We start from the raw sequence: 21724 nt of genomic DNA, 5'->3' as shown, positions 1-21724 counted from the left end.
GATTCCAAAATTAATACTGAAAATTAAAAAAATATAAATATTTATAATTCTTTTAAATAACTGCATTTTATTAGCATCAATATATTCAACTGTGAGTTAAAAGGCAATATTTCAAGAGAAAACTTCAATTTAATAAGGGAATCAACCATCTCTTTAAGCATAAAATAGTAATAAAATTTAATAACTTTAATAAAAATAAATTATTAAGATGTGTTGAATTTCAAAGTATTTCAATAGATTGGCTTAGAACATTGATTTAAAAAAAACTTTTCTAATAAAATAAACCTTTTTAACATGCTTTGGATTAATTGCATTCAAAAGAAATAATTCACAATTTAAGCACAATCAATTATACATGCATAGAAATCTGCTGGCCCCCAGGATTTTGCTTAAGATTATAATAGCCAAATTGATTATTCATTTATCTATGGATAGCGTTTTAAAGAAAATAACTGAACTGAATATAAAATTTATTTAGCTATATTTAAGTCTCAAATGATTGAATGAATAATTTTGGAAGTAAATGAATCATTTTATCATTACAAAATTAACTCACAGTTTTAAAATACTTCATAATATTTAGGTATAATACAAATAAGCTATATAGATCACTTTATTTATTTATGGAACCATATAAACAGATCATAGTTTTAAATGTTACTAATATTAAGGAAAGCAAATACATCAAGCACAACTATTCTTCGTTATCATTACGAGCAAAACTTTGAAGTAAAAATTTTATGTAGGTCTACTAAGAATAAGTAAAGAAATATCAAATACTCACTTAAATTGATCTTTTTCTTCTGCACTCATACATGAAATCTTTCTATTATGAGTTATAAATAATCCAAACATTATAATCCAAAAAACTGCCACAAAAGCACGGTAACTCATTATAATTTTTGTATTGAGAATAATATATGCATCAGTAAATAAGAAATATGTTTTAGTTTAGTCTTTAAGTGCAGAAACGTCACATGTTCAACAATAAATTATGCTACGTGGTTCGATTCATATCTAGTTTTGAAGTAAACAACATACTAGGTGTACTTTTATTTCTTTACTTCCCCAGTCTAATCATCTGTCAAGAACATTTTCTTCTGCCGTCTTTTTGCTCCCCCACAATCAAATCATCATCATCATCATCATCATCATCATCATAAATGGCGATGAAGATTAAATGTTTATTTACTGAACGATTTTTTTATATCTAAATTTTTGAATAGTTATTTCTTCAAAAAATAAATTCCTGAAAATGCTAATTTCTTATAATAATAATTTCAGTAGATTTGTGCAATAAAGAAATGAGACTTTTCTTTGAAATAAACCACTACTACAGTTAGTCAAGTTTCTAATTTTAGGATCACAGCAAGCAAACTTATCTAAATTAATGTGCGAATAAAATCGCATTCAATGCAAGAAAATTAACAGATTGATTTCAATGTAAAAGTAAATGTCACTGCAGAAGGATTTTTGCTTTCTTAAGTTTGGCTTGAATATTGTTTTCATTCCAACAATAAGGATAGCTGTGGATGATTGTTTGGACAAAAAATGTCCAATATGTTTAAACTAGGTATGAAAATGAACATGAGATCGGAAAATAAAAATTAATCAAACAGAAATTACTATTTATCATTCCGAAAATGAAATTTCGAACTCTGTGCCAAATTTTCATTTTTTATTTGCATAATTGAAATTAAAAATAAAATACTTTTAGCTAATTATTTAAGACCGAAATCGTTTATTTTTGCTAATTATCTTGTTTGCAATTGATTACTGAACCTTTCACCAGATAATTCTTCAAAACCGAAACTGTTATAAATTTTGCGAACCAAAAGTAGCTTCAGTTCGTTTCAAGCTAATTTTGATTCGTATTTTCATATTTAAAACTCCGCGTGCTTCTGTTTCGCGTTAGTGGACAAGTTGGCAAATTCGATTTTCTATGAATCGTTGTGAAGTAGGCGTTCATTTGATTCATATTGATTTTCATTCACTTGTATCGGTAAATTTTTACTATAGATATCTTTAAATTTTAGTTTTGCAAACCATATAAATTTACTCTATTAGTAGGAAAAATTGTGTATTTTAGTAATTGGTATATTCAGTTCCTAATATAGTAATAATTTTTAGTTTTATAATTCTAATAAAAGTTCACTTTAACTAGTTCTATTTATCTGTCACCTGCAATTTGTCTTTATTATTTTAAATGTTGTAGATAAAAGATTCTTGATATTTCACCATTATAATGAGAAGAGTGGATTATCAATTTGTATAGTTGTAATATAAAACTTATTAGCGAATCATTATGTATTAGATGAAATTTGCTAAATTTATTTATTTGCATGTAGTCTTCCATTGCTATTTTTGTTTAAAATATCACAATGTAATTTAAAAATATGTTTTAGTGAATATAGTATTTTTCCGCTGAGGATTTTTTTTATTGGCTGACAAATTAATTTCAAGTAATCATTTGGAATCCATTGTGCACTTGCTGTGAATGTATGATTTTAAAGGCAAAATATAATTTTAAAAATACTAGATTTTGATTTTCCGAAGTAAATATAAAACTATTTTCAGATTAGATATTTTTTCCTTTTTGATGTTCTATATTTCTTTAAAGATTATAATGTATATTTCTGTTAAGATATAAGTATGAATATACCCTTATACACAATACGCATGAACTTTAAGTTGACTGAGCATTTGTTTTTGAGTTCTATAATGCATACAGTGAATTTCCAAGGTAATGGGACAGTTTATAAAAATATGCAAAATGTTGTTTTGGTTATTACTTGATGGCGTTTTTATTTATAGGTTATAGTAACCTGAGCAAACTAACTAAATGTAATTACTAAGCAAGCAACATATTTTATTGTTATAGTTGATGGGGTTTAACATTGTTGAATTATTAAGCTATTATGTTTCTTCTTCATAGGTCTCAAATCAGTAAACCTTTTCCTGAGGTAAAGAAAGAACCCCCCCCCCCCAAAAAAAAAAAAAAAAACTGCTTAATGTTCCAGGTATTGTATACAAAATTTCTTGTATAAAATTTCTTTTTCAAATTTATCAATTATTTCTATTTTTTAGAACATTGCTATTTCATTCTAATATTCTCATTATTAATTTGCAAATGATATATTGTTATTTATTACTTAAAATGCCTTCTGGGCTTAAAAAATTGGTAATTTTTTACACCAAAATGGTAAATATTTCAGAATAATACTAAATGTGCAAAATTTTTATATTTGACCATTTGCATTGTGATAAAGAGTTGTAAATAGAAAAATGGAATCAATATTATGATGAGAGATTGTCCTAATTAGTTCACTTGATGTGATCAGAGATGCATTGTTTAATAATTTGTGAACAATCTTCATTTTAGTTTCATAAGAATTTCTACAAAATTCAGTGTAAGATGTTCATTTTTTACTTGAAGAGTGTGTAATGAGCAGTGACACCCTCTGAATTGCATAATAACTTTATCTGAATTTTTTTTAATAAATATTGAAGGACAGAAAGCTTGGTTTCTCGCACACAAAATTAAATCTAAGATTTTGATGTAGTTAACAGACTTGAATTTTCTTGTGTCAGTTTTTCATTAAATATTGTTATTTTGATTTCTGTGAAAAAAATATGGAGTTTTAACTAGTTTTCTGGCAGTTTTGCAAGCTTGATATTCTTAAATCTTCTCCAAATTCAATCATAATTAGGCTCATGTGCTATTAGAATGTTACTGATTTGTAGATTGAAGTAACTTTTGTGGTCTGATGTCTTCATCCATATTGGTTTATATTTTTTAACAATTTTGTTACAAGTAATTTTGAATAAATACTACTGTGAGAACTTCTTAAATACTTTATTGAATTGGTAGTTTTGAAGGTATTATGTATTTGAAATGGTATATTCAGTGTTGAGAATAAAGATATTAATATTGTATTTTAAAAATTAAGTTTTTTCAACAATAAAATTTTTTTGTCAAATTTGTCAATTATATATAGCAAATGGGTTTTTAATTTTTTTTTCTTTGGCTTTATTATGAATCTTTACAGAAATGAAAATGTAAACTTGACCACCTTAAACTAAATAAGTCAGGAAGAACATTTGTTATTAGGATAGAAAAAAAAATAATAATAATGCATCTTGTCAGTATTTTTACTTATCTTTGAGGAATCAAAAATAGCTGAAATGAGAATTTGATATCAGAATGTTATTTCTTCTTTTTATAATTAAGATTATTTTTTTTTTTTAATTCTGACATTTACCTCCTTTTAGATTTGAACTTCATTGCACAGAAGTGAGGGAAAAGTGCTTATTTTCTTGCTGGTAAATAATTTTATTTTCTTTTTATATTCTAAACAATAAAAGATAATGGAAGTATTAATAATATTGAACATTTAATATCTTTAAATGATGTTTGAATATTATAACCACATTATTTGTGTGGGCTATGTAAGAAAGATACGCATTAAAATATTGCTTGTGGTTTTACTGCTATTCTGAATAAAAATGTTTTATCACAAAACTACTTATAAATTTATTGCACAGCTTAGTTTTATATTCTAAAACTAAGCTGCCTTAGTTTTAGAATTTTGCCTGCTCTACCATCAATAACAATTGCAGATGTTGAATAATGGTGAATACAATGGTATAAACTATATAGGTTTTAAGATATAACCTTTGTTTTTATTTTAAGATTTAAAAAAAAACGAGACATGCTAAATAATCTAGGATCTAATTAATTAAAACTATTTTAAAACAAGCAGTATAAAAATGGAGTGGTAATAGCAATATTTCTTCAAGGTTTTTGGTAGTAATATGTTTCTCTTTTAACGTTTTCTAGTTATGTCATTATATCATGAAAAGCAATATATTCATACTTAAGACTTCCTCTTACTGTTTTGATATTATATATATCTGTTTATTTTTCCCTTAAAGCACTTCTCTTTTTAATTACTGTAATAGAAGTATATAAAAATGCATTTAAAAGACTGATTAAAACAGAAAAACATGCACACAGAATGATCTATCAACCATAATCCTTTTAACTGTCTTATTGGTTTGAAGTTAGTAGCAACATTTAATTTTTAAGTTGTCTTGAATTGTATGCCTGCTTCCCACATCTACAAAAGTATTATTTTTCTGTTTGTGCCTTACAAACTGCAAAATATAACCCACCTAGTTAAAGAGATATAGAATACCCAGTATTTTTCATAATTTATGATTTTGAATAAATTTAAAACCTGTCATATGACATACTATTTCATTTTCTAAAAAATAAAAGTTTATACTAAAGCAATATTTAATATAAAATTATGATATACATTTTTTACATCTTTTAATGTTGAAAATTTGAGTTGTCTTTTATGTGTGTTGAAATTTATTATAATCTTGTATCTATTTATCTTTGATGCATATATTTTGTGAATGCATTACAATTAAGAGGAAGTGAATTTAATAAATTTCATTCTAACTTACATCTTAAGACAAATTAATCATTTATTTTTTGTTAAAACATTTTTTGTAATTATTTATATTAAGATTATATGTTTTGTGTTTGTTTTTTTTTCCATGTCTGCATGCTTAACATTGCCTTTAATCATCTGAAAATGCTTATATTCTACAGCTTTTAAAGGAAATGTTAAATACATAATGGTGATTTATTAGCATTATTTTTTTGTTAATTGATTCAAAATTCCATATATTTCTAGTATCCTTTTTCTCGAGTAATAAATGGCCTACAGTGACTAGCAGTTGAATAATGCAAAGCAAAAGGCAACTCTAATTTCAGAATGAGCATTTGGTTTATTATCTGGCTTCAAGTGGTTATTTGGTATTTGTTGCCTCCCTCACGATGCTACATAGAAATTAATGTTATGCACAAGTAAAGACAAGACAGATTTTTGGGAGTAATTTTCTACACAGATAATACCATAATCAAATTTTTATTCAGCCGAGATAATTTAAAAATCTGGTTAAGTGCTTTAGAAACTTTACCTAGATTAAAATTTATGTATAATTTAAGTAATCAAAATAATGATGGAAGATATGAAATAAATTCCAGCAGTTTGAATTTGGATCCCTTTATGTTGAAAAACATCATTAATTAGTTCATTACTGAGTAATCACTTTGACTATGTTAATATATAATGTTGGCTCATTTTTTTAAATTGATTTTAAAATGTTATTTCTATTGTCAAAATCTTTCTTTCTAACTTGTATAGTCTACAATAATGAATAAGAAAGCTATATTTGGATTGTGTTTTTACCTAAATTCAAAGCTAACATACATACTTAGTTTGCATTAAAACATTTTGTTTGTGGCAAAGTTGTTAAAAGAAATATTGCCATATCTGGCAGTTTAATGCACTGGCTGACATATGCTAGAAAATCTGCGTGCAAGATATTTATCTGTTAAATATATTTTAATACTTAGCAGTTTGTGTTGTAAACATTGTGTATTGTATTGTATTTCCCATGTTACTTGCCATTTTATTTATATACTATATTTCTTTGATAAATTGGTAGTTATTAGTTTCTGGCTGACTTTTTTAATGATTTTCCAAATATATATTTTTATGTTCAGTCGTCTATTAGTAGTTGGCTATTTGTCATTCGTTTAAATAAATATTATTTCTGGGGGGGGGTGAGAGACTCAACATGTGACATGTTACACATGTTAATTTAACTTCATGGTTCAATTTCCATTTCAATTAAAAATTCATAATCTTTGTCAGAGGATACAGGAATAAAAGTCGGTGTGATCATGGAATAATTCTTAATCTATTCTGAATCTTATATTTTAATTATTTTCAGTGTGAATTTTTTTTGAAAAGTATTTTTTTTATATAGATCAATCAATAGAATAGAAAACATTAGTTTTAATTGTGAAGAATTCTTTTCAAAATCAGCATTGTTTTTGAAATGCTGTAAAGTATTGATAATCTTGTATTCAGTGTACAGTTGAAATTAATTTCCTTATTGAAATATTTTTTATGGATAGCCTTATTTGCATACATAAATACTATAAGTTTAAAATATATTTGCAAAGTTTCTAGAACATGCATGCTAAATATTTTTTGTTTGTTTGTTTTATGGAAGGAATTAAAACTTTATGCAATATCAAAACATAAATATTTAAAATGAAAACTTATATATAATAATTTAAAGAAGAATAAGATTTAGTAAAAAAAAATTTTAAATTTGAGAATGTAGAAGTTTTAAAAAAATAGTTTGTCATTATGACTATAATAAAAGTAATAGTGTACTTGCTTTGCAATTTTTTTATAGCTGTTTTCATTATTGTAAAGGTTGGGGGTGAAAAATAGTTTTAAAAATCAAGGTGTCTACTTAATTTTTACTGCATTGATTGTCAATTATTTTATGTATCTATTACTAATTGTTTGATATTTAATATTGTGGTTTCTGTGGGAATAATTGTAAAAAGCTGTTGGTAAATATTTATTGAGTTGCTTTTAAGTAAAATGGTTGCTCAGTAGAGATATTGGGATTTGATGAAGAATTCGGCTACTTATTTAATTTTTGGCTGTAAATGTTGGCAATATTATTCAAATTTTTCTACTGGCAAAGTTGTGTGGTTATTAATAATTGCCCATGCATTATTTTATCACAATTTTGAATTTATCAAAGTAATCTTTACAATTACTTTACCTATTTGAAGTTAAATCGTGCTTCATTTCTATAAGGGAAGTCTGAAAAGTTTTTCCGTAAAAGCAGCAAATCTACAAAAGGTATTTTATTCATTCCAAGCACTTTCAGAATACATGTATATGCTGATAAGAATGCATTATCACCAACTTTCTTTGATTTTCCTCTGACATATTTCATTCCTTTCAACTGTGTTTTAGAAATAATATTGGTGAATTTTCACAATTATATACTCGCAATGTATTGAGGATTATTATATTTACAAAATTTTTTCATCTGAAAATCGCATACTAAATTTTTTAGATTAAGATAATTTCATACTGTCACCTTTCTTGGTTGGAAATGTTTGAAGCTTTAAATATCAACTTTGAATTTTTTTTAAAAATTCTGTTTTATGAAAATTGGTCTTTAATTATGAACCGATTTTTATTTATATATGCCAGATATTGTTTTGTAGTTTAGTGATGTTTGGAATTCTGGATCCTCCCTTCCCCCATTCTTCAATCTATTTCCTATCTAGAATCCCCCCCCCCCTTATTCTTCAATCTATTTCCTATCTAGATATTATTATTATGTTAGCTTGAAGAAAACATTTTGAGCACAGGGCTTTGAAATATCTTGATGGAATGTATTTACTGACTGAATTATATATATTACCATGAAAGGCTGAAATAAGAGAGTGTCAACATTCTTCAGTGAGCATTGACACTCTCATTTGGTAAATGTTGACATTTACCCAAATGGTGATTGCTTGAATTCTGATATTTGCCAGATGTTAGTTTTTCACTAAAACTTATATATAATCAATGCAGTTTGCAAAAAAAACAAAAAAAAAAAAAAAAACATGTGTATCCAAATCAAGAAAGTAAACTGAAATAAAATTTAATTTTCCAGTTTTTTTTTTTTTTTTTTTTTTTTTTTTGTTAAAATTGATTCATTATTTATTTTTATGTGGCAATTTTTTTTTAATGTTAATATCTAATTTATTCTTTTCTTTTCAGTTGTTTTGCAATGAATTCAAATCCATACTAAATGCTGTATTTGGCATGTGGCCATGGGAGCAGAAATCAACATTCATTGTTACTCAGACTTTCTGCCCTTAATTTTTAAAATGACTTGAAATGGAAGCCCAATTAACTTTTTCACCATTTAATTCATGAAAATCTTAAACATTATTATGAATTGTTTAATTGATATGTATATGTAACCACAGATAAATTTTGACATTTCTGCCTGTTTAGGTTTTTTTTTTTTTTTTTTTTTTTTAAGCCTTTGAAATGATTTTTATTGCTTTCCATAACACTGATGTTTTAAAGATATATTCTAGATTGTGTTTTAAGTTACCACTGAAAATTGTATTAAAAATTAATCTATTTTAGAAATGATTTTGATATTGGAGATATTATATTTCTTTTTTCTAAGTCTTGAGTTTCTGTATTCAGTGACCCTTGAGTAGGTATTCTTAAATATGGGGAATTGTTCACACAGATTGCAATCTGCGTGAACAATTTCCCATGTTAAACAGTTCTTGCTCAGGGATCAAAAATTACTTTTTTATTATAATTACTTTTTAATTACTTTTTTCATTATAATTGTATAAAAAGTGTTTTTCTTTCTATGCATCATAATTTTATTAAAAGGAATTTTTTTTTATTATATCTTTATTATTATTTTTGCACAAATTGTTTCTGATTTGAAAGAATTTTGATACTTTCCTCCCTAATGAATGTTATATAATTTATTATTTGTTCTATAAACATCTTACAGTCTTGTTAATTCATGTGCTGATTTCTAATATGTAACATCAATCTTATTTTATGTTAAAAATTGACTAAAAACAACTTTATAACCTTATAAAAAGCTGTTGTAATGATCAAATATCAAATGATATTGTATTTGTTATTCTTGGTTTTTTTTATATTATTATTCTCAGTGTATAATTTAAAAGATTTTAACTTCTGAGGTAGTGCGCCTGTAAATGAGATATAAACAAAGTATGATATCATTCTGAAAAGCAGTCTGGTCAACAAAACAGAGTCAGATATATATATGTCTGTGTTTGGAAATTTATATAAATATGATTAGTAAGAAATGGAACATGAGGGTTCTGTGGGTGTTTGAAATATCAAAGTGAATGTTGTGTGCATGTATTTTACTTTGTTTATACATAGCTTTCTTGTTGGAAGAAGAGAAATTTTGACTGAAAAAAAAATAACTTCCGTTGCTTCTTTGTTTTATGAATCAAAATCATGTTTTATTTTTGGTTACTAGTTGATACACATCAAACATTTCTCAATCACTGAAACTTAATATGCATTGTATAGAACAAAATATGTATTTCTAATTTAAATATAAAAAGGTAATTGTAAAAAAAAAAAAAAAAATTGTTCTAAAATGGAACTTGTTTGTTATGGCCTGTAATAAATCTAGGGTTTTTTTTAAAAAAAATCTAAATACATTATTTACAGATTTCTTTTATTTGCTTTTGCTTGTTTCTGAAATAAAAATCAGATTAAAAAATTTTTTAAATGAAATAAAATAAATGTGAGTGTTTTCATTTGAAGTATGGAAAATGCATGTTGAATTGAAAATGACAGTAAATGATGCAGTGATATTTTTAAAGTATTAATGCTTGATAATTAATATATACTTTAATTTCTCTTGTAATTGGTTTTTAATCATCTGGTTTGACATTTTTTTTTTTTTTTTGTTTAAAATCTGTTTGATTATACATGCATCTAAGAGTATTACATTATTATATACCCTTAAATTGTTGCAGAATAACCTTTTTTTTTTTTTTTTTTTTTTTTAAAGGAAAGTTTATTTTAATCTTTTCTTTGGAATAACAAGCTGTTATAATCTAAAGTAGTGGGTGAATTTAGCACTGTAAATGTCTATTGTCAATTAATGTTTTTTGACAAATATCAGTTCTAACTTCCACTTTTTACAATATATAAATATCATGAACATATATAATATTATTCAAAGTTTTATACACTGTGTTAATTGAAGCTAAAATAATTCAATATCACAATGATTCATGAAATAAGGAAAGAAAATTCAATGTTTTTTAAGTTTCATTAATAGATTGTTGTGTTTCTTGTAAAAAATCACACTATTTTGATTTTAAACCTATTACTCATATTTTTGTTTAATGTATTTTAAAAATTCAACCTGCTACTTGAAATGAAATAATTACTTAAAATATTTATGAAAAATCGGTTTATTATTGCATTTACTTATTAAAAACAAGGTATAATGCTTATGTTAAAAACAAGGTACCTGTTTCTATACCTATGTTATAATTTTAAAATAACTCCTGGAAAATTGTGCAAATGCCAATGCATACTATTAGTTTTTAATTTTTCTGTATAGAGAATTAGAGTATAGAAATTACCATCAATGAATAAAGATTAATAATTATATTTTTCTGAAATTGGTGTAAAATACTAGAAAAAGCTTTTCCTTAGTTATATAATATTGCTGGATTTTTTTCCCCTCCTATATGCTTCATTGAGGAGGCAATGTGTATTGTATACACAATTTACTTTAAAATATTTGTATACAATGCACTACTTTTGTAAAAGATTTGATTTACAGTTTTTATTAAAAAGTAAATTAAAAAAATTGAAGTAATTATAATTTTGTTGTTTTTCTTTCTCTTGTTTAACTGAATTGATTCAAAATAGTCAACTTCTATAAAAATTCTGCAGAAGTTCATATACAAAAAATTCATTGCTTCTTAAAAGACATCTTAATTTGTTTAATTTTTTTAACTAATCAATTAAATTAATGACATTCTATCATGCCATAGCAAATTTAATTTTTCATATTCTAATTTATAAAAATTTTTCTTCATAATTATTGATTCCTTATATAATTGATTCTTTCTTTCTGATAATTTTATTATCTGCAAAAGAAGTATTATTTGTCTGATAAAAAGAAAATATCATGTTTAGTCTCATCTTTTATTTAGTTTACTTGAATCATGAATACAATAAAAAAGGAGTTAAATATGCCTTCAGAAATAAATTTTACACGCATCAAAAACGAGTTATTTTGAGGTACAAAAACAAAGTTATGATTTGAAGTTTTCTTTAATTAACAATTACTGTCATTCAATTTTTGATAAGATACCAAATTTTATGTACGTTTGAATTCTTTGCATATTTATTTCGCACGTAACATGGACATTACATGATGATGTGTTATTTGAACTTTCTGCAGAAATTTAATGAATATGTATTATGAATAGTGACAGAAATTAATTTTTGGTAAATATCATTAAACAAAAATCGAAAGTAGCAGATTGAGGAAAGATGCAATGTGTTATTTTTGAAGACATTTTTAAATCCTGTTTTTAATTCTATTCGTTTGTATGTTTTATTTATTCTGATTTTGGAATCTTAAAGTAGTACCTAAGCTATATGCAGTTATTCCTTTATTGACAGTAGCAATAAAAAAAGTTTTCAGAAAGAAAATAACAATTGTTTATAAATCAAATTCTTTAATAAAAACGACAATTATAAATATGGCAGTCCCTGTTTTTTCTTACTTTTCTTATCTTGTTTCAAATTAGTAAAAATGGAATTCTGCAGTTGATTTTTCCTTCACTTCCTGATATGCTTCTTTTCAAAATCTGTACATATGTGTATTCTTAATAATAGTATGTTTTTTTAAATATTTTTAGAAATTAATTACCAGTTAATTTGATTTCATATGAGAAACACCACCTTGTAATGAATTTGCATGAAAGAAAAATTGATTTATTTTTTAATAAATATGTAAGATTTCAACATATTTATTATAATGAATAATAAATCTAGGACTAAAAAGTTAAAAATAATTAAAATTTTATTTTCAGTGTTTTTTTTTTTTTAAATTTATTATTAAACTTATTTCTCATATTCGAAGCAAGAAGTATAAAGAATAAAGCATTTTAAAATATACTTTTCTGTATTTCATTGTTGTTTTTTTCCCCCTTAAGATGGATTTGAATTGACAATATCGGCAATCCAATATGTTCGCCCATGCGCAGGAAAACCATAACATTATGCATTGTTTATTTTCAAAATTAAAAGCCCTTTTCGTTATTTTGAATATTATAGTCGGCTCTGATTTTGGCGAAATAAGGATGATATACTGAAATTTTGAAATAAAATGGTACTTAAAAAAATTTAAATTATTAACGGAAAATAATTGTTGTAAGGAAAGAATGCTTATCAGACCTTTGTGGAGTTAAATCATCCCAAAGTGGCAGCCTTCAGGTTCTGAATATGAATGGTAGTCGTCTTGATTGGAGAACTACCTTTTTCCGCGTGGGTAATGCCACTTGGTTCCTTATTGGCGCCAAATGGCCAGAAACATTGTTACGAAATCTTCACAATATTGGCCGCTATTCAGAACGTCGTGGAAATATCTTTATTATATATTGTACTAATAGATTACCTTCATGAAAATCTTTATTTTTGTCTTCAAAGTACGAAAAGTTTGTATCACTAATATTGCAAACATTGACCTCCCTTGTTTAAGGCAATAATGTTAACTACTTGAATATACATTTATATAAAAATTTGAAAAGACCACTCCAGTTGGTTTATTTTATAATCTTGAGGAAAAGTCGTTTATATTTAGCTATATTGAATCCAGACCACTCGGTATCCAATTTTGAACACGATATCATTGACAGATTTTTGATGCATATAATTTTTTTTAATAAGAAAGCGAACGTAATGAAACATAAGAACCGTACCAATTACACATGAAAATGAGTTAATAAAATTCTAATATTTTATAATTCTTAGAATCAAGTGTATAAAAAATTTGTATGTGAAGAAGTCTTAGATATTTTTCTGTAACAAACAGAGAATAATTAACTAGCTTTGTAAAAACTAATAAATATAGAATTTCTCGTTTCATTGCACTAGAATATTTATTTTAAGAATTTTTCAATATGACGATAGTTTTTTAAATCATTAAATGATTCTTATCAATTTTTCAGTGTTGGATTCCATCAATTCTGACTAGTAAAAACGCTTGTTCTTATGGTATTGTTATTTATTCCGACTTATTCATATGGTTCTTATGGTATTATTGTTCTTCTAAAATGGTTTTTATTTTTATAATTTGATGAAAATTATACAAATTCTTGCATATTTTTTAGTTTTTACCAAGCGTCATTTTTAACCAGTTAATTGTTTTTGACTAGTGTAATCGTCATGGAAAAAGTACATTTTGCGTTATGAGGAATTTATTCAATGACAATTATTATATTTATATAATATATATATGTTTATGACAATTTAGATACGTATTTTCCGAAGTGGTCGAAACAGTTAACTGACTAAACATTGAAATCGCTTCATTATTAAAATGGTGACGGACGGACCCTTCCAAAAATTAATTTTTGGGTATACTTCTGCTCAAAGATTCTATAAGAGAAATGGCTCTTCTTGATTTCCTCTTGTAAAGATACAGTATATCTTGTTTCGTTTTCCGTTCCGATATCGGAAAAAAAAAAAAAAAAAGTGATTTGAATATGGAATTTGAGTCCTTTTTTTCAACCGACTGAGTTCAGTTTTCAATGATCATTTACAACAACAACAAGCAAAATTTCATCCATTTGGCTCTTTGCGTTTTTCACTTATTGCTTTCACTTCTGAGCAAATGCCGTCGTTCTGGCATAGGGGTAGCGCATCTTCCCCTTGATCAGGGCGTCCCGGGTTCGAATCCCGTTTCGGGCATGATTGTTCTTCATCTGCGTTCTTTCTGTGAGGTGTGTGAATGTGCCCCCCTGTAAAAAGGGGTTGTGCAAGCGAATGTGTGAGTTTTGTCTTCATATGAGCTAGAAGTCAAACTTCTGCCCTCGGGTGCTCAGAGGTCTTTACCCTCACCCCCTTTCCGTGGTAACGCGGACACGACATCATCATCATCATCACTTCTGAGCAAATATACATGTCGATAAATGATCACCGCATTGTCGGATTTGATCCAAAATCCAAATACACATTTAGTTTTCTGATGACGCATATCTATATTTTTTAAAAACAATTCATGCAATTATCTAGTTTTTTGTGCTCTAATTTATTGTGTTCGCATATACATAAATGCATAGGGAATTAGACTTTCTTGAAAAATTTGATGCAAAACTGGAAATTTTGTCTAAAGATAACATACCAATTACAGCTTTCTATTTCAGAGTATTTTTGAGTTAATTTGTTCGCAATCATATATATATATATATATATATATATATATATATATATATATATATATATATATATAGACAGGCAAGCAGAGGGATAAATAAACATATTTCCAAAAATGTGATTTTCTTGGGGGTATCAGGGTTGTATAAGTTAAAAGATTTATTAAAATATCGAGGTGGAATTTTTTGGTGATTTCTTATTGTATATGAAAATGTCATGATAGCTATAAAAAGCCCTAAGTAACCTCTGAAAAGTCAAATTTTAGAAATAAACTAGCCAGTGTGGTTCACCAAAACTTTCTTGCATACACTCTCTAATAAACGTGTCATGCCAGATAACGCTTTTCATGGCATGGCGTACAATAATTAAGAAATATTAACTTTTGGCGTGAATATGGCATTTTTACTGAATCTATCATGACATCCTTGGCGAATTATTTGGCAATTAATTCATTTCATGCGGTTAATAGTATCCAAATATCGAATTTGTGTTTTAGACACGTTTTTGTCAACCGATTGAAGCAAAGATTTGACATAAAATTGCACTTGTAGTCACAAAATCCCATACCAAATTTGATATATTTAGAATGGGAATTTTTATGGTTGACAACACGCAATATCACCAGGCCATTATTGTTCGCAATTGGTTTGAAGCACATTTTGTACGATTCCAGAAAAAGATTTGATTACCTAGATCGTCCGATATGAATCCCATTTAATATTTGTGGGACATAACCATAAGATCAGTCCTGCACCAGCAGCACTTTTGCAATTATGGATATCTATAGAGGAAACATGGTTCAATATTCTAGCAACAGAGTTCCAACGACATGTTGAATCCATACTACGTGGAGTTGCTGCATTTCGCCATGTAAAAAGGGGCCCAGTACGTTATTAGAAGGCATTCTATGACTTTTGTCACCTCACAATTTACTTCTTAGTTAACATCAAGCATTGGTGGATGCAAGCTGCAATTGAGTTAATATTACACGAGATGACTAAGAGCAGAATTTGATACTATGTCAATCCAGAGCTACATAAAGATGGACATGTAAGTTACTGCTTAGTCATATCTTTAATCAGTACTGAATAAGTAACCATTGTTCCCATAGACGCAAGTACAAAATTTTTTTTCAGAGGGAAAAGGCCCCAAACAGTCATGTGCACTTCTTGATTAACAGCAAGAATGTATCGAATGCACATTGCAGTTGAGTCAGTGTTCCCTTTGAGCATTTGTGCTTCACGAGCTATTGAAGCTGCAGAACTTGACACTCTGTCAGCCCAAAGGCACATAAAGAAAAAAAAGCAGGTGCCGAATAAGACAATTATGAATAAACATATATTTGATCCAATGTATATACTTTTTGTGCCAAATATTCCAGCTATAGCAAAATATAGACTGAACACATTTGCAAGAGCTGACCAAAAGACTAAACAGTTGATTTGACTATCTACATCGATCACAAGATTTCTCAAATTATTGAATTTCTTTATCAAATATTGGTAATCTGGAAACGTCTTAGAAATCATGAGTGTTTTGTATTCCTGGAGTAACAGCTGAATGTCATGGCAAACTGAGATAAAAAATATCAAGAATGTGTTTACTGGCATAGCAAAGAAGAGAATGTGGATGATGCTTAAAGCAGTATTAATCAGGAAAAATATGCTGGGATCACTGAATAGCAATCCAATAGAATACTTTTGGTGCCTCAAATTCTTTGCTAAATAGACGTGCACACATGTTGAAGCTGCCAACATGATTAAGCCAAAACAAATGCAAGAGCACAATAATAAAAGAATTTCTTTTTCGAAGCGTTTGTCTTCTTTTATTACAAGGTTAGACAAATGTTTTGCAACAAAACCAAGTCTTGATGAATAACGGCACAAAAAATAACGATGAATTACAATCAATATACCCAAAATAGATGAGCCGATTTCTAATGGTGAATAAGAATTATCCAAAGAAATCCGTAGTATGATAACGACAGTTTGGAATACAGTTATTATATGGGTGAAAAGAAATAGCAGTTTTTGACAAAATGTTTTCTTTCGATTGTTACTGAAGATTCCTGTCACCATACTGCAGCTAAGCAAATAAAATATCAACGTGTAACGCCGTCGAAAGTGGTTTCTTCTACTGTTAGAGTGGTATTGCATTGTCCGCATTATTTTGTTGTCAGGCTGATTTTGGTAAAATTAAAAAGAAATTAAATACTAATCAACATCTTTGACGGATTTTTTTTTCATCCCATACAAGGCTAGCAGCTATCAGTTGTAAAGCATTTTGTTAATATATTTCAATCTTTCACCACCAGCAAGAAAAAAAAATGACTTTTACAAAGACAGTTCATTTTTCAGACATTCAAAAAATAGATAGAATTTTTTAAAAACAGAATTTAAACAGAAAATAAGTTCAGTTCAGCTTTTTAAGCATATGTCTAATGGTAAGTTTTTATTAGCAATAAAACTTCAGAATATGCTATTTGAAATATCCAACTCATTGTGAAAATAATCAATTCTTAGAGAATATTTTTTTAAAGATAAATTCTAATACATTCAACACTTGCATTCATTTTTATGAAATTTGAAAGAGGTAAATTGAAAACCAACTTGCCATCACACTAAATTATGCAAAAACCGAATTAAAGTTTTTTGTTTTTAAAAATAATTGATTATTTAAGGTTTTTGTATGCAATTGTGTTGAGCTACAATTGATAGCAACTGTCTAAGGATTAAAGAAATTCAAGATAAAAAAAAGACCTTAGCATTCGATAAAATTCATTTGCTTTTTTGGATAATTTAAATATATCTGAAAATTTTTTGCAACATTAAATATAGATAAAATAACAGACGAACTAATGTCAGCATCGTCATAAAGAACAAGCTTCTTACTGTTACGACCTTTTTTTTTTTTTCTTTCCCCATTGTAAGTTATTTCTCTAAAATTCAATGGTTTTTCTGGTTGTCTAATATTTTCTTTATCGATTTAATTTATTTAAATAAGCCTAACAATTTGCTGTCTGTGATTTTATGTATTTCAATAGCATATTGTTTTCAATTTTGCTTTTCTTATTAAAATCTGACATTTTTGTCACGATCGTTTTGAAAATTTCTGATTAAATATTTATAAACTCACAGCTTTTTTTTGTTTTTATTTCTCTTTGCAAATTTTAGAATTGGTTATTGCAAAAATCAATCGTCAAATGAAAGCGGTGTATTCAGGCTTAACTATTGCCATGGTACCACCATTTTGTAATGAACTTCTAACAGAATCATGATATCGATAAATAATGTAGCAATAACATTGTAAAAAATGAATGGAATACTAATATTTATCATTAAATTCGAGTAAAATTGCATTTGATTCTCTAAAATTTGGTTTTAATATAAATATTTTTTTTAGAAAATATTTTAATCTATTACTGCGTTTTAAAGAATATTTGATGAGACGAAACTTTTTTTTTTGGCAAATAATTGGATTATATTGAAATAAATGGATACGCTTTCAAAATATATTAAATTACATATATTAATTATTTTTTCTCTATTTAACTATATATATATAACATAGGAAAAATAGTAAAATCTGTTATAAGAAAGAATAATAATTCTTTACTGAACAAAATAAATTATAGAATGCTTTAATATGTCTAGAAATGAAATATATTAATGGTTTATTATTTAATGGAAGCTTTTTCAGAATTATATATTACCAATCTCATGTTTAATTTATTTTATCTGCACGAATTTGGTTCTAGAAATAATTTACGTGACGGCTCAGTCATGTAATAACTATAAATATCAACTAATAAAAATCGCTTATTTTTATGACATCACACCTTTTCTCATAGAGGATGTGTACTAGATTTCAAAATCGAACTGTTACGGCGCATTAGACTTGTGTCACATGATTACAAATTGTGACCGTTATGTTCATACTAAAGATAATAAAAAGTTCACAATAAAGATATTCAACTATAGTAGAAAAGTAACATTACCATTTTCCCCTTAAAATCACTATAATCAATTTTCTGTTTAGAAATTCATTAAATTAGTGTTTCAAATAATTATTCTGATGAGTATTTTCTTTTAAGTACTACCGAATTATATAAGAAAAATAATAAAAAAAATCTTTTGCATAATTTTAACAATTTTTTTCACTATTGCAATGAAATTGAATATTTAATCGTATGATTTTGAAAATGAAAGAACTTTTGTATGCTATCTGTGTAGCTTATAGGTGAAATCAGAAATTAAAGTTACAGTACGAAGGTTGCCTTTTAAGTTTTTATGAACGACGAATAGAAGGCGCTACTGAAATTTGTCTTCAGGATATTTGTAAAATTCACTTTTTTTTTTTTTTTTTAATCTTGGATTAATGGCATTTTATAAATCGTCTGCTTATTTTGTTTACAGTGAGTGTTTAAAAGAAGCAAGTGTGGGAAAAAATTGGAAATAACTCGTAAAGGTTTCCGTTGGATGATTTTTTATGATTTTAAGAAAGGCCTCACTCAACAAGAATGCATAGAATCGCTTCGTTAAACTTTTGGTAATAAAGCACCAGCAGAAAAGACTTTTTATAGTTGGTTTGCAGAATTGCTTCAAATTTGAAGCTAAAAATATTTGTGGCCCAAAATTTTTAGATTAGAAATTGATTACAGCTGTTTATCTGAAAAATTCTTAAGGGGATGGATATAAAAACTTCACGATGTAAAAGTTTTTGTGTTTTATATTTCTTACCTATAAGCGTAGATAAAGCACTAATTTTGAGCAAAGAAAAGATGGGGGGGAGGGGTAAATTTTTCTTTTTATCTGGGGGGGGGAAATGGAATTTACTTTCGCTTTCTGGCTGGCCGACATGAAATTGTTTATTTTCATTGTCAGTTATGAGAGAGGAAAGAAATTTTTACAAGAAATTGTTATTTTTTTACTTTTTCGTGTACGTAGTAAGCAGTCCGTCTCCTACGTAGAGAAAGTATTGTAATCGTCAAAAAAAAAAAAAAATGGAACTTGAGATTTTGAAGGATTTCCATGTTTAAGACCTATCAGAGTTCGAAAAATACATTTTTGGAAAATGTCCGTCTGTCTACCTGTATGTGACAAAGATAACTCAAAAACGTTTTGAACTAGACAGATGAAATTCGGCATATGGTCATCATAACAAATTTGTAGGTTTCTATCAAATGCTGAGCAAAATCCGTTCAGAGGAAATCTGTCTGTCCAACTGTCTGGGTATAAGTTAAAACTATAACTAAAAACGAAGAGAGCTAGGTAGAGAGAATTCGATAGACAGAATTAACATCTATAGTGTAGATACGTATTAAATTTTGAGGCAAATCCAACAAGTGGTTGGCCATCTGTCGGTCTGTACTTTCAGAAGCATGTAAACACGATAACACAAAACCGCAGTGACTTAAATATATTGTTACGAAATTTCCGGGGTTCGTTTGGATAGTGGGAGTTATATGGTGTGGAGAACACTCAATCAGCAGGCGGCAGTACAAAATGAAACAACGGTGTTTATTTACACGAAGACACACAGGACAACACAAAGACGACAACTATATACAGCACACAAGGCGATTATCTTCAGCTGAGACGTGCAGCATACAACAGTATACACAGCAGCTCTACTCCGTCGCTGCTCCGCTAGTCCCTGGAAGACGAGTTCTTCACCGTCGCTTCCGACTACTCTTCGACTCCCCTGGTCCACGACTCAATTCACCACTGCCAGGCAGCTCCGGGTGCTTCCTTTTATAGGTCTCAGGAGGCGGGGCTAGAAGCCTCTCAACCAATCAGGGACGTTCGAGGCGTATCTCCGTTCCTACTGGACGGCTCGGGAAAATTCTCGATGTTTCGGGTATAATATATGTTGGCGCCAAATTCGTCGCCAAGTCGCCAAATGGTCGCCAAGCTTGTCGCCAATCTCTGGGACCTCCCATGGAACCAACTATGCTGGAAAGCCGCATCGCAGATTCGTAACAATATGAAATCTGATATGTGGTTTTGTGACTACAATCGTTGTTCTGTATCACATTTTGGTTTTAAATGGGTTGCGAAAAACGCATCTAAAGCACAAATTCGATTTTTTAAGGGATTATTCGCAAAATATCTCGCCAAGGTTGACACTATGGATTTAGTGAAAATGCTAAATTCACGTCAAAGGTAAATATTTTATAACTATTGCACGCCAGGGCTCAACAAGGTGTTCTCTGAGATAACACCTTTATTAGAAAGTATGCGAGAAAGTTTTGGAAAGATCTCACCTGCTGGTTTTTTTCTGTTTGAATGAATGGGAAAAGTTTAAGAAATCCTGCTTTAGTTTATCAGTTTATGTCTTAAGAAATATGTTAGCCAAATTTTGTTAAGATCTTCCAAAGTGTAACCAAACAGTGTGTGTTAAGATCTTTCAAAGTGTTCCAAACCTTAATGTATATCGCATCTCAACATATCGATATAAGACAATATCGTTGGAATCCAATTTAATTCATCGAACAATAGTGAAAAATTTGGATTCTTTTTATGTCCTTGTGCCACATTTTTTTTTATTTAATAGGAAAAACATTTATTAAACAGCGAATTGAGTTTTGAAATATGAGTTTAGTAAGTAATTTCAAGGATTTCTAGGAGCATTGTTTTCAAGGATTCCAAACTGTGGAAAAAGAAATCCACTGGCTAGTTTTACCTGCTACTTCTTCTCAACGTTTATAGCAGCACAAAAAAAAAAAAAAAAAAAAAAAAATGACGTTCGAAATTTTACGAAAGAGTTATTTGTGTTCATTTCCTTTTATTTAATTCTTCATTTGATTTATAGAACACTTTAGAATTATATAGCATTGAAAATACTATTTA

General features: G+C 27.7%; 1 protein-coding gene and 1 long non-coding RNA gene across 3 annotated transcripts in view; one reads left to right on the top strand and one right to left on the bottom strand.

The window, feature by feature from the left end:
- LOC129957105 (ER degradation-enhancing alpha-mannosidase-like protein 3) overlaps nt 1-1115 on the bottom strand; it is a 34568-nt gene extending 33453 nt beyond the window's left edge. For both annotated transcript variants that reach the window (XM_056069252.1, XM_056069253.1), the window contains exon 1: nt 785-1115. In XM_056069252.1, the coding sequence (XP_055925227.1) occupies nt 785-894 (110 nt within the window). In that variant the 5' untranslated portion in view covers nt 895-1115. The remainder of the gene's footprint in view (nt 1-784) is intronic.
- Nucleotides 1116-1823: 708 nt separating this feature from the next.
- LOC129956443 (uncharacterized) lies at nt 1824-10414 on the top strand. Its single transcript, XR_008782690.1, has 4 exons — nt 1824-1957; nt 2936-3020; nt 4273-4323; nt 8667-10414. It is a non-coding gene; the product is annotated as an uncharacterized LOC129956443 (long non-coding RNA).
- The last annotated feature ends 11310 nt before the right edge of the window (nt 10415-21724 follow it).

Source organism: Argiope bruennichi, chromosome 11 (genome assembly GCF_947563725.1).
Source record: "Argiope bruennichi chromosome 11, qqArgBrue1.1, whole genome shotgun sequence".
NCBI classification, from domain to species: Eukaryota; Metazoa; Arthropoda; class Arachnida; order Araneae; family Araneidae; genus Argiope; species Argiope bruennichi.
The sequence above is the reverse complement of the archived record's forward strand: the minus strand, read 5'-3'. Positions and strand labels throughout refer to the sequence as shown.